We start from the raw sequence: 16346 nt of genomic DNA on the forward strand, positions 1-16346 counted from the left end.
TCTAATATTGATTTTACTCCTCATTTTTAGGGTTTTTGTTTTTGACTTTTTTTAACCGAATGAACCGTTTGCCCCTATTTTGGATGGAAGTTATGTTGACCGTCAGTTGACCAATGTATTTAGTTTAAAAAATAAAAGATTTAATTCCCGAAATAATTAATGATGAAATTACCCCTATTTAAAAATTATAAGTTTTTAAACATTTGAATTAATAATATATTGCTTTTGTATATTTATATGAAACTTATAATTTTTTTAACAAAAATTGACATAGTTTTGAAACTCTGTCAAATATTTTAAAAAATTAGAAGTGTTTAAACATGTCATTTGAATTAATAATATATGATTTTTTATATTTCTATGATTTAGAACAGAGGGTAACAACACAAATGACTAAAAAATGGATCAAAATGATTTTCTCGTGCAGAGGTAAAATAGTCATTTAGTGTCGTTTAACACTGTTAGTCCTTTCCTTCAAAAGAGGGGCAACCGGTTCATTCAATTAAAAAAGTAAGGGAAAAAACAAAAACCTAAAAAGAAAAAGCAAAATTAGTATTAGAACCTCAACCAGGGACATAAACGAAACTGCCCCTTATACTATTTGGTTGTATACATACCAAGGAAAGGGAAAGGGAGAGCGTAGTGAAACATAGGCCTTCGCAGCACACACATCATCAAGTGAGCCATGCTCAATCATGTACAGATAGATGGTCGTGAATCACACTTGCTTTCCTAAATAACATATTTTTCCTGTGCAGATTCGTCTATATGTACCCATGTTATTGCTTACATCAGTAATTGATATATAGGCTATGAGAGGTTGGCACATCTATTATGGGAGAGAGAATTTTCTATGTATAAAATGGCACCAAGGATCCAAAGTGAAAGGTCTACACTGTTTTTGAATTGGTTGCTTTGAAATAGCACGATGGTGTAAGCTATTTCTAATTGGTAGTAAATGGCAAACTCATAAAGCAACATATTCAGCATTGAACAGTTTGTGACCCCCTTTGAAAAAAATGGATTTACGGATGAATTTTGTAGGATGTTAATCATGTGGGAATTTTTCTTATTTGGCCTTCCCAAACAAAGGATTGGAATTTCCAGAATCTTAGAAAGTTTTCATTGAGTCTATATAGCATCCAATTCCTCTGTTTTCTCATGTGGCTTATTTAAACGACCAGCCCTATATTTTCTATGTTCTGTTGTTATCTTTTTCCTATTTCTTTGTTTTGCAGACGTGTTTAAAATAAGCCCTATGGAGGATACTAGGATGCACAACTAAAAGAAGTGTCTGTGAAGGATTATTTGTGCAGTGAAAGATGACTCTCTTTTGATAATAGAGTTTTCCCATGATAGCACATATACCTCATAACCATGAGTCTCTAAGAGCATCTTAACAATTCATCTAAATTTGGTTATACATATCTTCATTTGGATGATCATCTAAAACAGTTTCATCTTTCATATCTTTTTGTACTCTAGCAAATAATCCGTATATGAAATCATCCATATCTCTTTAGAGGATGAAGAGAGAACATCTAAATATAAAGTTTCTCTCTCCTGATATTGATGACATCTAAAAATAAAGGATACGATAAATGTTCTGGTGGAGCTCTACTTTTATCCTCCATTCTTTATTTTTAAAATAGAGAATAGGATAAAAGAGTTGTTGGGGATGCTCTAACATGTTTAAAGAAGAGTGAATTTCACTATATAAATGCATGTTTGACGAAACCAAAGAACATGAAACATATGATTTTAATAGAAATATAAGTGCAAAATAGAGGACTGTAAAATACAGAGAAAATATAGAAATAACTATTTGAATAGTCCATAAAAAATAAATTTTACTACATGATACCCAAAGTGTAATTAGTTCTGGAACATCGAAAAAACTTGGCTCGACTTTAAGATACTTCAAGAATATGAAATTTACTTAAGGACACTAAATTCATTATCTTTTTTCAATAAAATAGAGAGACATCGTAGAAAAGATGAGTTTGCCTATCAACACCACACCGTTTTGCCCCAGTCGTGGACTCGTGCTGGCACCGGCATTGCTGTGTGCTACCGTACGTGTGGACCATGTGCTGCGATGCCTGTGTTTTTTGTTCTCTTTTTACCAGGAGAACGGAGGAACAGTGGGACAGAGGGCTGAGGGGCATTCTCGTCTTTTAGAAAAAAATTCTCTTTGTTTCGCCTGAAAATAATAAACCAATGCATTTAGTATCCAACAACTTAATTACATGTTTTTCGAGTTTATTGTTACACATTTTTTACCAAAAAGGACATAGAAACCAAATGAGAGAAAGATTCAAAGAACATTTTCCAAGAGGTTGGAGCTATTGCTAACTTAAATTCCTCTAAAACTCACATTCATTGTGCCATTCTTTATAAATTTCATAGGATAGGAAAACTCAAATGACTAAACAGAAAAAGGATTCCAATTCAATGAAATTTCTCCATAATCCTTTGTTTTAAAGAGATGTAGGCTATTCGAAAAAAGCATTATCAAAGTTTCACTTTATACCGCTCTTTGTCTAATATTTCCACTTTGAACTAATTAATATTACCTTTATTGTATTTTGGACCACCATATCCCGTTATCTTTTAACTATGTTTAGCTTCTTCTTCAGTAAAGATATGAAGTGCGTATAGGTGAGGGAGTTAACCGATCTGCTCAAAATCATTGATATGAAGAAGTTATTTAGGGTGGTCAAAAGTTTTATGAAAGCAAAAAATAACTATTCCAAAGTGAGAAAAAATAAAATTGTAGCATATCATGCAATTCATTAAAAAGAACTCTTCACAGGGATAAGGCATAGTAAACGCGCGTCAATAATTTATAACATAGTAATGAAGCTCCAATAAAACATATAAGCATCCATTCTGTCTCAGTCGTTTCCATGAAGTTCGAGAAAAAATCGAGTGCTGCAATTATCCTCTCTGCTCTCTAAAATACCCTTTGAAAAATAAACCCTTCACATGTTTACTTCTCGTAAAAAAGGGAAAAATATATCCACTGTGTCCAGCTACCGCAGTGCGCCTCATCAGGGTGGAAACTCTTTTGCAAATTAAGATATTTTTATATCACACATTTAAAATATAAATTTATGGCACCTTTCATGGTGTCAAAATGAAAAATAAAAAAGTGATACTCCATTCATAGATATTTGACTTTACGTACAAATTTTGGTAAGAACTAAAATTTTGACCGCAGATGATTATTAATTTGACTCTTTATAGAATAATATGCGGAATTGTTAGAACTTATAAACTTATAGTAGTGTATAATTACTTACGACCAGAAAATTTTAACCGAATCATGTCCAATATGTCAAATATTTATGACAATTCTTTAAACCCCTTATGATATGCAAACGAAACAAGTTGTTCCTGACGGAAAAGAGAGGCTTAAATGTGGATGTTATTCTTATTTTGACCAAGCAATTCAAATCCGCACCCCGTGGCCGGACCTCTCCTAATATGGAAAATGAAAGAAAACAAGGGAATCTCTTTCCAGAGTTATTGTCCAAAAATATTATTATGGTATTTCTTGTTATAAATATTGTAAAGAGAAAATCTAAAAAAGCCATTGACAAACACTAAATTCTAAGAAATACCGTGAGTTCTACAAAATGTTATCGTACATACGAATTTGTCTAAGAAATGTCATCGCCGTTTTGGTTCCGTCAGAATTTTTCCGTTAAGTGATATAGTATGAACAATGTATTTAACAACAGAAATGGTTGGAAACCTAACGGCGATGGTATTTCTCAGACAAATTTATTTATACTATGTCATTTTTTAGAACTTGTATTCGTCAATAACATTTCTCGGACCTAGACGTTTGTCAATGGCACTTTTTATATTTTCTCTATTGTAAAACATTTATCATTCTTCCTCTCTCGTGCCCACACACTAATACTAGTAAGAAATATGAAAAAAAAGGAAGATATTAAAGAGTGTATCCCATATATATGTGTGGGTAGGTATGGCCTCTTCGAAGCACAATAATAATTTCGCATGAAATGATTTAAATCGTTTATATTTCTCTTTGAAAATCCTCCTAGCGAAAGAGTCCGTACGGTACAAATTAAATCATGCAGAAGAATACCATATTATGCCGAAACAGCATATGCATGCGTCTCGCAAGACGATGATGGACCAATCTGCGCTCGCCAAAACGTAGCGTTCGTCATCGACATTTGTTTCGCCAAAATTAACTATAAGCAAAACAGGCTATTAACAATTAAAACGTAATTTATGGATAAAACTTTTATTACGTGTTCTTAATGATTTAAAAGTAATGTTGAAAAATAAATTATAATAAAAAAACTCTACGATCAATTTAAAATTTAAAATCTAAAATTTAAATTCGAGCAAACGACGGGGCGTTGTGTTAACAGGCAAGCAGACACCATGGAGGAGCCCCAAAAAAGAACACACAGCCTCTCTAGTTCATCTTGCTCCTAACGTTCGCACAGCAACCAATCATACCAGTTTCCTAACAATAAAATTTTCCGCACGGTTTGCATGCGCTGCACGAACACGTACCTGCGTCGTCAAGCCTTCGACCCGACGAGCCGCGCTCGCCGCCAAACCAACTGAGGAAGGAAGCACGCCGCGATGGCGCGCCATGCAACGCATGTGCCCGCGCGATCCACACGCCTCTCTCTCACACACAAATCACCAAAAATATCTTGTACTCCTACTACCTTAATTAGTAGTGGCAATAAACTAGTCGAGCTCCCATGGCGGCATCACAGCCTCGCTCCCTCGATTCTCCTCTATAAATAGCGGCCCGGTTTGCTCCTGGACATCACACACAACCATAGCTAGCTACTCATCCCCTGCAACGAACTAGCTAGCAACTGAGCACTGCACTCTGCTGCACGCTCTAGAGAATCTAGCTAGAACTGAAGCTGCATTGGTTAGATTGATTTCGCAAGATGTTGGGCGGGATCATCGGCGGGCTGACCGGCAACAAGAACGCCCGGCTCAAGGGCTCCGTGGTGCTGATGCGCAAGAACGTCCTCGACATCAACGACTTCGGCGCCACCGTCATCGACGGCATCACCGAGTTCCTCGGCCGCGGCGTCACCTGCCAGCTCGTCAGCTCCACCCTCGTCGACTCCAGTAATCAACTAACCACTTGATCCATCTCATCTAATCCTGCCATGGCCATGAATGGCACGAGCACTGACCTCTGATCTGACGGCGAACTCTCGGGCGAGCAGATAATGGAAACAGGGGCAGGGTGGGGGCGGAGGCGAGCCTGGAGCAGTGGCTGACGAGCCTGCCGTCGCTGACGTCGGGGGAGTCCAAGTTCGGGGTGACGTTCGACTGGGAGGTGGAGAAGCTGGGCGTGCCGGGCGCCGTCGTCGTCAAGAACAACCACGCCGGCGAGTTCTTCCTCAAGACCATCACCCTCGACAACGTCCCCGGCCGCGGCACCGTCGTCTTCGTCGCCAACTCCTGGGTCTACCCCGCCTCCAAGTATCGCTACAGCCGCGTCTTCTTCTCCAACGACGTGCGTGCAGCCGTGCAGCGAATGATCAATCAAAATGCAACCGCGATTAATTCCATTCATTTATGAATCAAACCGTCTAAATTAATTACGTGGTGCGTTGGTGGCGTGCAGACCTACCTGCCGAGCCAGATGCCGGCGGCGCTGAAGCCGTACCGCGACGACGAGCTCCGCAACCTGCGCGGCGACGACCAGCAGGGCCCGTACCAGGAGCACGACCGCGTCTACCGCTACGACGTCTATAACGACCTCGGCGAGCCCGACTCCGGCAACCCGCGCCCCGCCCTCGGCGGCTCGCCGGCGAGCCCCTACCCTCGCCGCGGCCGCACCGGCCGCAAGCCCACCAAGACCGGTACGGCTCACTCCCTCTCCCTCTTTTTCTACTCTCGTATCGGTACAGATCAGCCACTGACAGGTGGGACCGCGTCGTCGTGTAGACCCCACCGCGGAGAGCAGGCTGTCGCTGCTGGAGACCATCTACGTGCCGCGCGACGAGCGGTTCGGCCACCTGAAGATGGCGGACTTCCTCGGCTACTCCATCAAGGCGCTCGTCGACGGCATCGTGCCGGCGATCCGCACCTACGTCGACCTGTCCCCCGGCGAGTTCGACTCCTTCAAGGACATCCTCAAGCTCTACGAGGGCGGCCTCAAGCTGCCCAGCATCCCGGCGCTGGAGGAGCTCCGCAAGCGCTTCCCGCTCCAGCTCGTCAAGGACCTCCTCCCCGTCGGCGGCGACTACCTCCTCAAGCTCCCCATGCCGCACATCATCAAGCAGGACAAGAAGGCGTGGATGACCGACGAGGAGTTCGCGCGCGAGATCCTCGCGGGCGTCAACCCGATGGTCATCACGCGCCTCACGGAGTTCCCGCCGAGGAGCAGCCTCGACCCGAGCAAGTACGGCGACCACACCAGCACGATCACGGCGGCGCACGTCGAGAGGGGGCTGGAGGGGCTCACCGTGCAGCAGGCGCTCGACGGCAACCGGCTCTACGTCGTCGACCACCACGACCACTTCATGCCGTTCCTGATCGACATCAACAACCTGGAGGACAACTTCATCTACGCCACGAGGACGCTGCTGTTCCTGCGCGGCGACGGCACGCTGGCGCCGCTGGCCATCGAGCTGAGCCTGCCCCACCTCCAGGGCGGCCTGACCACGGCCAAGAGCGCCGTGTACACGCCGGCGGCCGGCACCGGCGTGGAGTCGTGGGTGTGGCAGCTCGCCAAGGCGTACGTCAACGTGAACGACTACTGCTGGCACCAGCTGATCAGCCACTGGCTCAACACGCACGCCGTGATGGAGCCGTTCGTCATCGCCACCAACCGGCAGCTCAGCGTGACGCACCCGGTGCACAAGCTGCTGCTGCCGCACTACCGCGACACCATGACCATCAACGCGCTGGCGAGGCAGACGCTCATCAACGGCGGCGGCATCTTCGAGATGACCGTCTTCCCGCGGAAGCACGCGCTGGCCATGTCGTCGGCGTTCTACAAGGACTGGAATTTCGCCGAGCAGGCGCTCCCCGACGACCTGGTCAAGCGCGGCGTGGCGGTGCCGGACCCGGCGAGCCCGTACAAGGTGCGGCTGCTCATCGAGGACTACCCGTACGCGAACGACGGGCTGGCCGTCTGGCACGCCATCGAGCAGTGGGTCGCCGAGTACCTCGCCATCTACTACCCCAACGACGCCGTGCTCCAGGGCGACGTCGAGCTGCAGGCGTGGTGGAAGGAGGTGCGCGAGGTCGGGCACGGCGACATCAAGGACGCGGCGTGGTGGCCGGAGATGAAGACGGTGGCGGAGCTGGTCAAGGTCTGCTCCACCATCATCTGGATCGGGTCGGCGCTGCACGCCGCCGTCAACTTCGGGCAGTACCCGTACGCGGGCTACCTCCCGAACCGCCCGTCCGTGAGCCGGCGGCCGATGCCGGAGCCGGGCACGAAGGAGTACGAGGAGCTGGGGCGCAACCCTGAGAAGGTGTTCGTCCGCACCATCACCAGCCAGATGCAGGCCATCGTGGGCATCTCGCTGCTGGAGATCCTGTCGAAGCACTCCTCCGACGAGGTGTACCTCGGGCAGCGCGACACGCCGGAGTGGACGTCGGACGCCAAGGCGCTGGAGGCCTTCAAGCGGTTCGGCGCGCGGCTGACGGAGATCGAGAGCCGCGTCGTCGCCATGAACAAGGACCCTCGCCTCAAGAACCGCGTCGGCCCGGCCGACTTCCCCTACACGCTGCTCTACCCCAACACCTCCGACCACAAGGGCGACGCCGCCGGCCTCGCCGCCAGGGGCATCCCCAACAGCATCTCCATCTGATCTGATCCCGTCGGCCGGACGGATCATTCGATCGACGCCCGGTGATTCCACCAAGATTTAATCTTTAGTTTCATCAAGGCTTGTACTTCTACGCACGTAGTATCTACCTCGATGGTACTCTCTTCTCTACTCTAGCTACTTCCAATAATACTGCCACGGAGAATGAACTTCTTGTAATTTCCCCTTCTAGTTTCTAATCAATAAAAAATAAGGAAGCATTGTTTGGATACTCCAGATGTGTACCATTTCTCAGCAAATCCCTACCGTGTTTTCAACTCAAGCACTGAAATCATTTGTCACATTTGTTTTGGATGGTGCAACGGATTATTACTAAGAATTATTGGTTTGATTATTATAGGATAAATTAAATATCTAGAGTAGTATATTACTTAAATAGTTGAAAACAAGTGGTTTAATTAAGAAATGAGAAATTTTACTGTTCTCGTGAAAATACCAAAATTTTGTGTAAATTTTTGGTATAACTAGTTACCTAGTGTGTACCAATTTTTTATAGCGGAAAATATGGTAACTACATGCACATTATCGATGATGATTTAAAAAGCTCTTAAGAAAAAGTTTTTGGATGAAACATATTTTGAAGCGTGGGATAAATATTCCATTGAATAGACTGAAAAGAACGGAGCTCTGAAGTATGCTGTATAGCAAACTATCGAATGATATGTGAACCGTCAGTAATCTTTTCAACTGATGGCAACAAATTGAACAAAGAGCAAAATATTCATCTCAGGTCATAAATAAATGATATGAACTGACAGTAAATTGATGAAGCTTAAAGTGCTTTTGCTCCACTTGGTGTCCCTGTAGGTTTTCAGTCCATTTTTATAGCTGCAGAGCCTCAAAATCACCCTCCTTAATTTTAAAGAGAAAAAATATCTAAGTGGTGCAAAGAACAGATGCTTCAAAATATGAACCAAGATGATGACTTGACACTGTTGATTAATCATTTTTCTATTGATCAAACATTTGATATTTTTGTTCTTCTGTCAAACACGTGTGTAATATATGAGAGCTGGATGGGTTGGACGTATATGGAATTTTTGACTTATGTATATATCTTCACATTATAATCCAATGACAATGACATGATTTGATTGATAGAATTAAAATTTTTAATTTGATTACTGGGCGGACCCTTGATTAATTAATCTCGATGTCTTTTTGTCTCCTGTTAATCAAGGCATAAACTAGGATTTTCTAAAATTGGTTAGCCTCCTAAACTGACGAAAGGGAGCAATCCGAGGAGGTGGGCCCACAGGTTCCTGCCCGCCCCCAACCTCGTAACGGTCTCACCCGCTTTCTCGCTTCCCGCCATTTTCTCGCCGCCTCACGCTCCCTTTCCCGCCACACATACACACCCCAGCTCTCCCCCTCCTCCCGCAGTTCTCTTCCCCCGCATCACCGCCGGCACGAAGGACCGCCCCGATCGATGAGAGATTCCGACGGCGAAGGGGCCGGCAGCGGCCTCCCGCGCTCGCACCCGTCGAACCTCCCGCTGCCGGCGCCGCACTCCGACCCGAACCTCCAGTTCTCCGGCACCGACGATGACTTCTCGAACCGGCACAGCAGCTCGTCGGCGAACGGTGGCGCGAGCCCCGGGTACTACTCCGACTACCCGTCCAGCTTCAGCGGCGAGTGCTCGCCCTACAACATGTCTCCCTGGAACCAGACCATGGCGTCCCCCTGGTCGCACCACAGCGAGGCGTCCGGGATGGGCGGCGCCCCGGCCATGGCTCCAGGCACGAGCCTCATCGCCTCGCTGGTGAGGGAGGAAGGGCACATCTACTCGCTCGCCGCCAAGACCGACACGCTGTACACCGGCTCGGACAGCAAGAACATCCGCGTGTGGCGCAAGCAGAAGGACTCCGGCGGGTTCAAGTCGTCGAGCGGCCTCGTGAAGGCCATCGTCATCTCCGGCGAGCGCATCTTCACCGGCCACCAGGACGGAAAGATCCGGGTGTGGAAGGTGTCGCCCAAGAACGGCCTGCACAAGCGCGTCGGCAGCCTGCCGCGTCTGCGCGACTTCCTCCGCGGCTCGCTCAACCCCTCCAACTACGTCGAGGTCCGCAAGAACCGGACGGCGCTGTGGATCCGGCACAGCGATGCCGTGTCTTGCCTGAGCCCGACGGACGGGACGCAGGGCTTGCTCTACTCCGGCTCATGGGACCGTACCTTCAAGGTGTGGCGGATCGGCGACTCCAAGTGCCTCGAGTCCGTGGTGGCGCACGACGACAACGTGAACGCCATCGTGGCGGCGTTCGACGGGCTGGTGTTCACCGGCTCGGCGGACGGCACGGTGAAGGTGTGGCGGCGGGAGCTGCAGGGGAAGGGGACCAAGCACGTGGCGGTGCAGACGCTGCTGAAGCAGGAGCACGCGGTGAACGCGCTGGCCGTGAGCGCCGTCGCGCCGGTGCTCTACTGCGGCTCCTCCGACGGGCTCGTCAACTTCTGGGAGGGCGAGCGCCACCTCGTCCACGGCGGCGTGCTGCGCGGCCACAAGAAGGCCGTGTTCTGCCTCGCCGCCGCGGGCGCTCTCGTGCTCAGCGGCTCCGCCGACAACACCATCTTCGTGTGGCGGCGCGACGGCGGCGTCCACTCCTGCCTCTCCGTGCTCACCGGCCACACCGAGCCGATCAGGTGCCTCGCCATCGTGGAGGACAACAAGGACAACGCCGCCGTGCCCATCGACGCCGTGGACAACAGCTTCGCGTCGGGCTCCTCCACCCGGTGGATCGTGTACAGCGGAAGCCTCGACAAGTCCATCAAGGTGTGGCGCGTGTCCGAGGACGCGCCGGACGCCCTGCTCCATGGCCCCGGCGCCGGCGACGCGCCGCAGATGTTCGACCGGTACCCCGGCGACCCATTCGGCGCCAGCAGCTCGTCGTTCCGCTAGAACACGCGTTCAATCAATCGAAGCACCTTTCTGAACTTCTGATCAGTTGCAAGAAGAAAAATTTTCATCACCTTACAATGGACAGATCAACGTTATGAACTTTGGATGGTTTAACCAAGGGAATTGCTGGGTTTTGTTTGCTATACGTCCTATATATACTGTGCTGAAGACGAGTGAGAAGCGAATGGCATGAGCATCTGAAGCTGCAGGTGATAGAACTGTGAAATGAAGAACCTCTAGGTAAGTTTTCTTTCAGAAAGTGACCCAAAGGGGAAATTTTTGGTACATGCTCACATATCTGATGTGTAATAGTCAGAATTGACTTGTTTTATCTCAAGGGTCGATTTGAATCAATAAAAGGGACAAATTCTATACCCGCCATTTCATATTATAGATCATTTTGGATGTGTCCATCATTGAATATACTTTTATAGTTCGCTTGTAGTGCATTTATTTTGTATTGAAAATTTTGCTTTTTTTAATAAGATTTTTGAATTTAAATATGTTTGATTTAGGAAAAAATCCAAAATGATTTATAATATGAAACAAAGTAACTGTTTTAGCTTGGAGCTCACATTAAGGAGTATCTCATGTGTATATTCATATGTAGTTAGACACTAATTTCTGTTTGATTGTGATGTTCAATGCAAGTAACTACAATATAAGTCACTTGTTTTGCATCTTATTTTTCCTTTTTTTTTACTTGACACTGCTACTTGTAACCTCATCATGATGCTGGATGTACGATGCATATACTACCTCCGTCCTGAAATAAGACCATTTTTCAGTTTTTTGATACAATGTTTTGACTTTTCGTCTTATTTGAAATTTTTTTGCGATTAATATTTTTGTTCTTACTAGATGATAAAGCATGAATAGTACTTTATGCGTGACTAATTTTTTTATGTTTTTGTAAAAAGTTTTCAAATAAGACGAATGGGCAAACGTTGGATACGAAAAAACGAAAAATGATGTTATTATGGGACGGAGGTAGTATTAATTACCCTGTCAATCATATATAGCGATGAGGCCCTTAACGAGAATAGAAACGGGAGCCCAAATTCGGCCCATAGAAATGGGCCCATGTCTAGCTGTTGTCGCATCACGTCACCTGTTGTCCTGCACAGCCCAGCCCAGCCCATCCTAGCCCAAATGGACCAGCCAACTCACCAGAGGACCACAAATTAATAAATCCAACTCTGCAGCAGACTGCAGTCCATCTCTACTCCAGATTCCGTGACAGTCTGCACAGAACAATGCAGCAAATTTTTGCTTTTTTCTTTTTTAAAAAACACGGAACAGTACAGCATCGTAGCTGGAAGCCCTGGAATTAATCACATGCTGCCCTCACTGCACCCGATATTCCGATCCATCTGTCCAAACTCCAAAACCTCTCGCCGGTGGCCGATCGACGGAGCCAAGGATTAGGCCTGGGCTCTTTTGTCACGCAGAGATAAAAGATAAAAAATTACTTCCTCCAGTCAGTCAAGTTTGTTTGACGTTTTGGACTGTCCTAAACATCAATTAATTAAGTATCTGTTTTTATAGTCACAACTACAAAATTAAAAATCTAATATAGAAATTTGATGATCAACTTTTTTAAAAAATAGTTTGGAAGACGTGAGCGTAAAAACTGAGAAATTATCTGCATTATTTCAGTGCAATTATGCAAACGAACGCAGGTTAGATGGCCGCTGTTTACATCGATCCGGCACCAAGTGCAAGGCAATAATTACCAATGCACTTGCCAACCACTCTCCTGATTCAATCATCATTAGATCAGACGGGATTAGAGACCTAAGCATGTATCGTCGTATCTGAGGAGGATGCATGCATGACACCGACGCTGCACCAGCCCACGGAGTAAACAAACAAATAGCTATAATCATCATGCAGAAAAAGGGAAGGCAACATATGTTGAACAAAAAGGCAACATGATTAAGGGGATGATTGTTTGGTTTCTTATGAAAATATATAAATAACTTATTTATAAATAAAAATAATTTATGAATAAAACTTTTATATATGTATTCTTAGCGACCAAAAAATAAATTTTGGAAAATAAACACGTTGAAAAAACCCCAAAATCTGGTTAAAATTTAAGTTTTTGGTTATAAATATAAGGATGGGGTGTAATACATGTGCTGGTGAAGAAAGTGTTCAGACAAATCGTATCAAGGCCCTTTTTTTCTTATCGACTTTAAATTATAACATGATGGAGTTGTTCCTTTTTCAGTTGAAGATAAAAGATTATCTAGTGTTTATGATAATTATTTAATGGTGTAAACGAGGAATTAACATAAAGTTAAAATTCTATTTTAGAAAGGTAAGACGATGAATTTGTATATATGAACTTTTTGTAAAATGAAACGTTTAATACTTCGAGAAGCGTGCTAAGCCCAGGAAAATATGAGAATAATTAGAGGAAAAGAACGAGGCTGATGTTACCCGAGTTTTCAAACGGTACGTTTCGTAATCTGATCTTTCTAAAGTATTTCTTAACTATATTTGTAAGTAGCAGTAATTAATTTAGTTGTTTATATACTCAATGGGGTGATCTTTTGGTTTTTTTTGAAAAAAGCCAAACGACGTATTTATAAACTTATGGATAAAATTTTTATATACATGTACTTAGTGATCTAAAATACGAGGATGAAAAATAAACTACGTTAAAAAAACTTCTGAATCAACTATAAATTTAAGATTAAAAAATTAAATTTTTGTCTTATAAACATAAACAAAAGCAAAAAGATGTTGATGAATAACTACCACAAAATTAATCATATAATCCCTATAATCTCACGAGAAAAGAGCCATATCTAGTAACCGTGGACCATAACCCCTCCGGTTCAGGTAAACGGATTGGAACTTACCGTTTACCTCCCGCTCGATCGTGTGTCGTGCTGCGTCGATTGTATGGCTCCAGCTCGATCCCACCCGGGTCCCGACTCTCGCAGGGGCGGCTCACATGCAGAGCTGCAGATACGCAACCACCGCGGCGGCATGCATTCAATCTGCGGCAGCAGCTCCTCTCCGATGCAAGGAGACAATTAAATCTCTCTCTCTTCCCAGGGCCATGTATTGTCCAAGCCCCAGATGATGCCAATTCGCCCGTTTCTCTGCTTGTTTTTGTAGCACTATGTGGCTTGGCTGATCGAGCTATACTTAAATTAATTACCTAGGCTAGCAAAACAACAAGGCTTGAAGGACATTCTGTTCTCTCGGATAGTTCCTCACAACATTCCAGAAACACATTTTTTTAACGGGAGATCGAATTAACCAAATCTGGTGGATGCTGCCTGCGGCTATTAGCGATTCCATCCCTTTGTCCCATGCTGCCTGCATGCACCTGATCGAACAGTGGAGTAAGTGGTACTGCTGCTAATTTACTAATCAGGTAGCTCATCCACTGAATTAATCCGGGGCCAAATCGAACAACCTGACGTCGCCATTAGCCATGCATCACATGTATGCAGTTGCTCACCGATAGCATTATTAGTAAGCTTTAGCTAGCTAGGAGAAATGACAAAGCCTAAAGTGCCGGATAATACGTGTGCTTCTTGCACTGCACTTACCTCTGCTCTGAAATCAGAGTAACGGGAGATGTTTTGGTCTGAATGGCAGAGTTGAATGCAGGGACTGTTTATCAGTTGGTGTAATGGCGGTTGGCAACATGCATGCAATTACTAGCAGGGCCATCCATGACCCATTTGAATACCAGTTTTATGCAGGAGGCCTCCAAGAACACCATGGTCCTGCAAGCAAGGAGGCACGCTATACGTGCCAGCCCAGCCACCTTTGTTTTTCAACTACTAGTATGGCTGCATTCCTCGGCACGGCTACAGTAGAGATTATTTCTCTGTTTCTATGCATATGTTTTCTAAACAGCTAAACTGATATGTTTAGAAAATTTTCATTTAAATGTTTATCGTCTCACCATTTTTAAGTTAATTTTTAACTTTATGGTAATTAATATCATTGTTCTCCTTATTAAATAACTATTAAAAAATTAGATAATCTTTTACCTTTCGTTAAATATACTCTTTATCAGAATTATCTTGAGAATCAGCTACATGAGAGTTTAATCTGCAAGCCACTGCAACATTTGTTTTACGCCCTTATCTTATGCTTACGAGTCAAAAAATAAATTTTCAATATTAAATTTAGAGTTGATTTCGAGAATTTTTTAATCATAGTATATTTTTTAGCATTTGATTTTTATCACTAAGAACACATATATAAAAGTTTTATAAATTATTTTTCGTTTGTAAATACATTGTTTCGATTTTTTTCATATAAAAGCCAAACAATATCCCCCTTAGAAACTCTTTTGTAATTTGGCCCTAGTTGCATCTTCTTCGTGAGATTCAACACATGATCAAAAGTTCCAATAGTTTGGGTCTAAGTTTCACCATTGAATTTAATTCGACAGCTATTTTTTTATACATATATTTTGTATATAAATGTAACTCTGTGGTAATTAATATTATCGTTTATATCATCTATAGACGATAGACGATAGTAAATTTCATTCGTGATTAAGTATTATAATGATATAATCTTGAAAAAAATAAGAAAGTTTTGTATACGATATTTCTATACAATATGTATTATTTATCAGTTTAAAAAGCATATTTACAGTAAATAGTACTACCTCTGTTTTATATTGTAAGACTTTCTAGTCCTATCTAAATTCATCAATTGATGAATGTATATAATTTATATATATGTTTAGATCCATTAATATATATATTAATAAGGCTATAAAGTCTTACATCGAGAAACAAGGGAGTATTAGTTTCATCCACGGCAGCGCCCACATGTTTGGCACGTTCCCTTCCTCTCCAACCACCACGCATTAGTCTCTACTGCCATTGTGCCAACCCATCCGGTCAGATCATGCCACTGTCCCGCTCTGATGCGGGTATCCCATGAGCCCATGAGGTAGCGTGTTTTCTATTTGTTTCTAGTTCAAATTGACAAATTGTGCTACTCCTACCACATTTACATACGCGTACCAATCTATTCTGTCCAAGCCTACAGGGTAATAGGTTTACTCGTAGTCTTCTCTCTTTGTAAGTTCATGACTAGCTTAGGCCGTGTTCTGCTCCTCCTATAACTAACACAGGTTCACTCGTTTTCTGCGCGTATGATTCTCAAACTGCTAAATAGTTTTTTTAAAAAAATTATATAAGAAAGTTGTTTAAAAAATCATATTAATCTGTTTTTCTTTTTTATAATTGAATAATTAATTAATTATGTACTAATCCATTACTATGTTTTTCGTGCCGCATAAGTTATCTTATACGGAAGACAGCCTTAGTGCTCCCTCGTACGAAGATAACATCATACTTACACCCTTCTCTTTCTTATTACAAAATAAATTAACTTTTGAGCTTTAATGAGTATAGAACAAATGCATTATAGCTAAGATCAAGTGACCGAGTGAGAGACAGTTGCAGTGTGATTTGATAAAGTGAAGGACATACTTGTCTTTTTTTTTTAAATTGGTAGGTGTGAAAGTTGAGTTATTTTGCCATGCGTTAAGTATGTGAAAAGCAATCCTTCACTTAATGCAGTTAAAAAAA

General features: G+C 43.8%; 2 protein-coding genes across 2 annotated transcripts; both read left to right on the forward strand.

The window, feature by feature from the left end:
- The first annotated feature begins 4928 nt into the window (after positions 1–4928).
- Positions 4929–7992, forward strand: LOC102710961 (linoleate 9S-lipoxygenase 2). The gene is made up of 4 exons (XM_006650496.3): positions 4929–5142; positions 5244–5536; positions 5648–5885; positions 5971–7992. Exons 1-4 carry the CDS (start codon positions 4956–4958, stop codon positions 7845–7847), a joined length of 2595 nt encoding a protein of 864 aa, XP_006650559.2. The 5' UTR covers positions 4929–4955; the 3' UTR covers positions 7848–7992.
- A 1250-nt stretch (positions 7993–9242) lies between these two features.
- On the forward strand, positions 9243–11199 carry LOC102711240 (protein JINGUBANG-like). Its single transcript, XM_006650497.3, has one exon. The coding sequence runs from the start codon at positions 9295–9297 to the stop codon at positions 10756–10758; it is 1464 nt and encodes a 487-aa protein (XP_006650560.2). The 5' UTR covers positions 9243–9294; the 3' UTR covers positions 10759–11199.
- Positions 11200–16346: the final 5147 nt, after the last annotated feature.

The sequence above is a fragment of the Oryza brachyantha genome, chromosome 3 (assembly GCF_000231095.2).
Source record: "Oryza brachyantha chromosome 3, ObraRS2, whole genome shotgun sequence".
Taxonomy (NCBI): Eukaryota; Viridiplantae; Streptophyta; class Magnoliopsida; order Poales; family Poaceae; genus Oryza; species Oryza brachyantha.

Bases quoted from the DNA above. Each gene is read 5' to 3' on its own strand.
- LOC102710961 (XM_006650496.3), top strand. From the start codon at position 4,956: ATGTTGGGCGGGATCATCGGCGGGCTGACCGGCAACAAGAACGCCCGG. The intron at 5,537-5,647 runs GTGCGTGCAGCC...GGTGGCGTGCAG, and splicing joins GCGTCTTCTTCTCCAACGAC to ACCTACCTGCCGAGCCAGAT. The intron at 5,886-5,970 runs GTACGGCTCACT...GTCGTCGTGTAG, and splicing joins CCGCAAGCCCACCAAGACCG to ACCCCACCGCGGAGAGCAGG.
- LOC102711240 (XM_006650497.3), top strand. From the start codon at position 9,295: ATGAGAGATTCCGACGGCGAAGGGGCCGGCAGCGGCCTCCCGCGCTCG.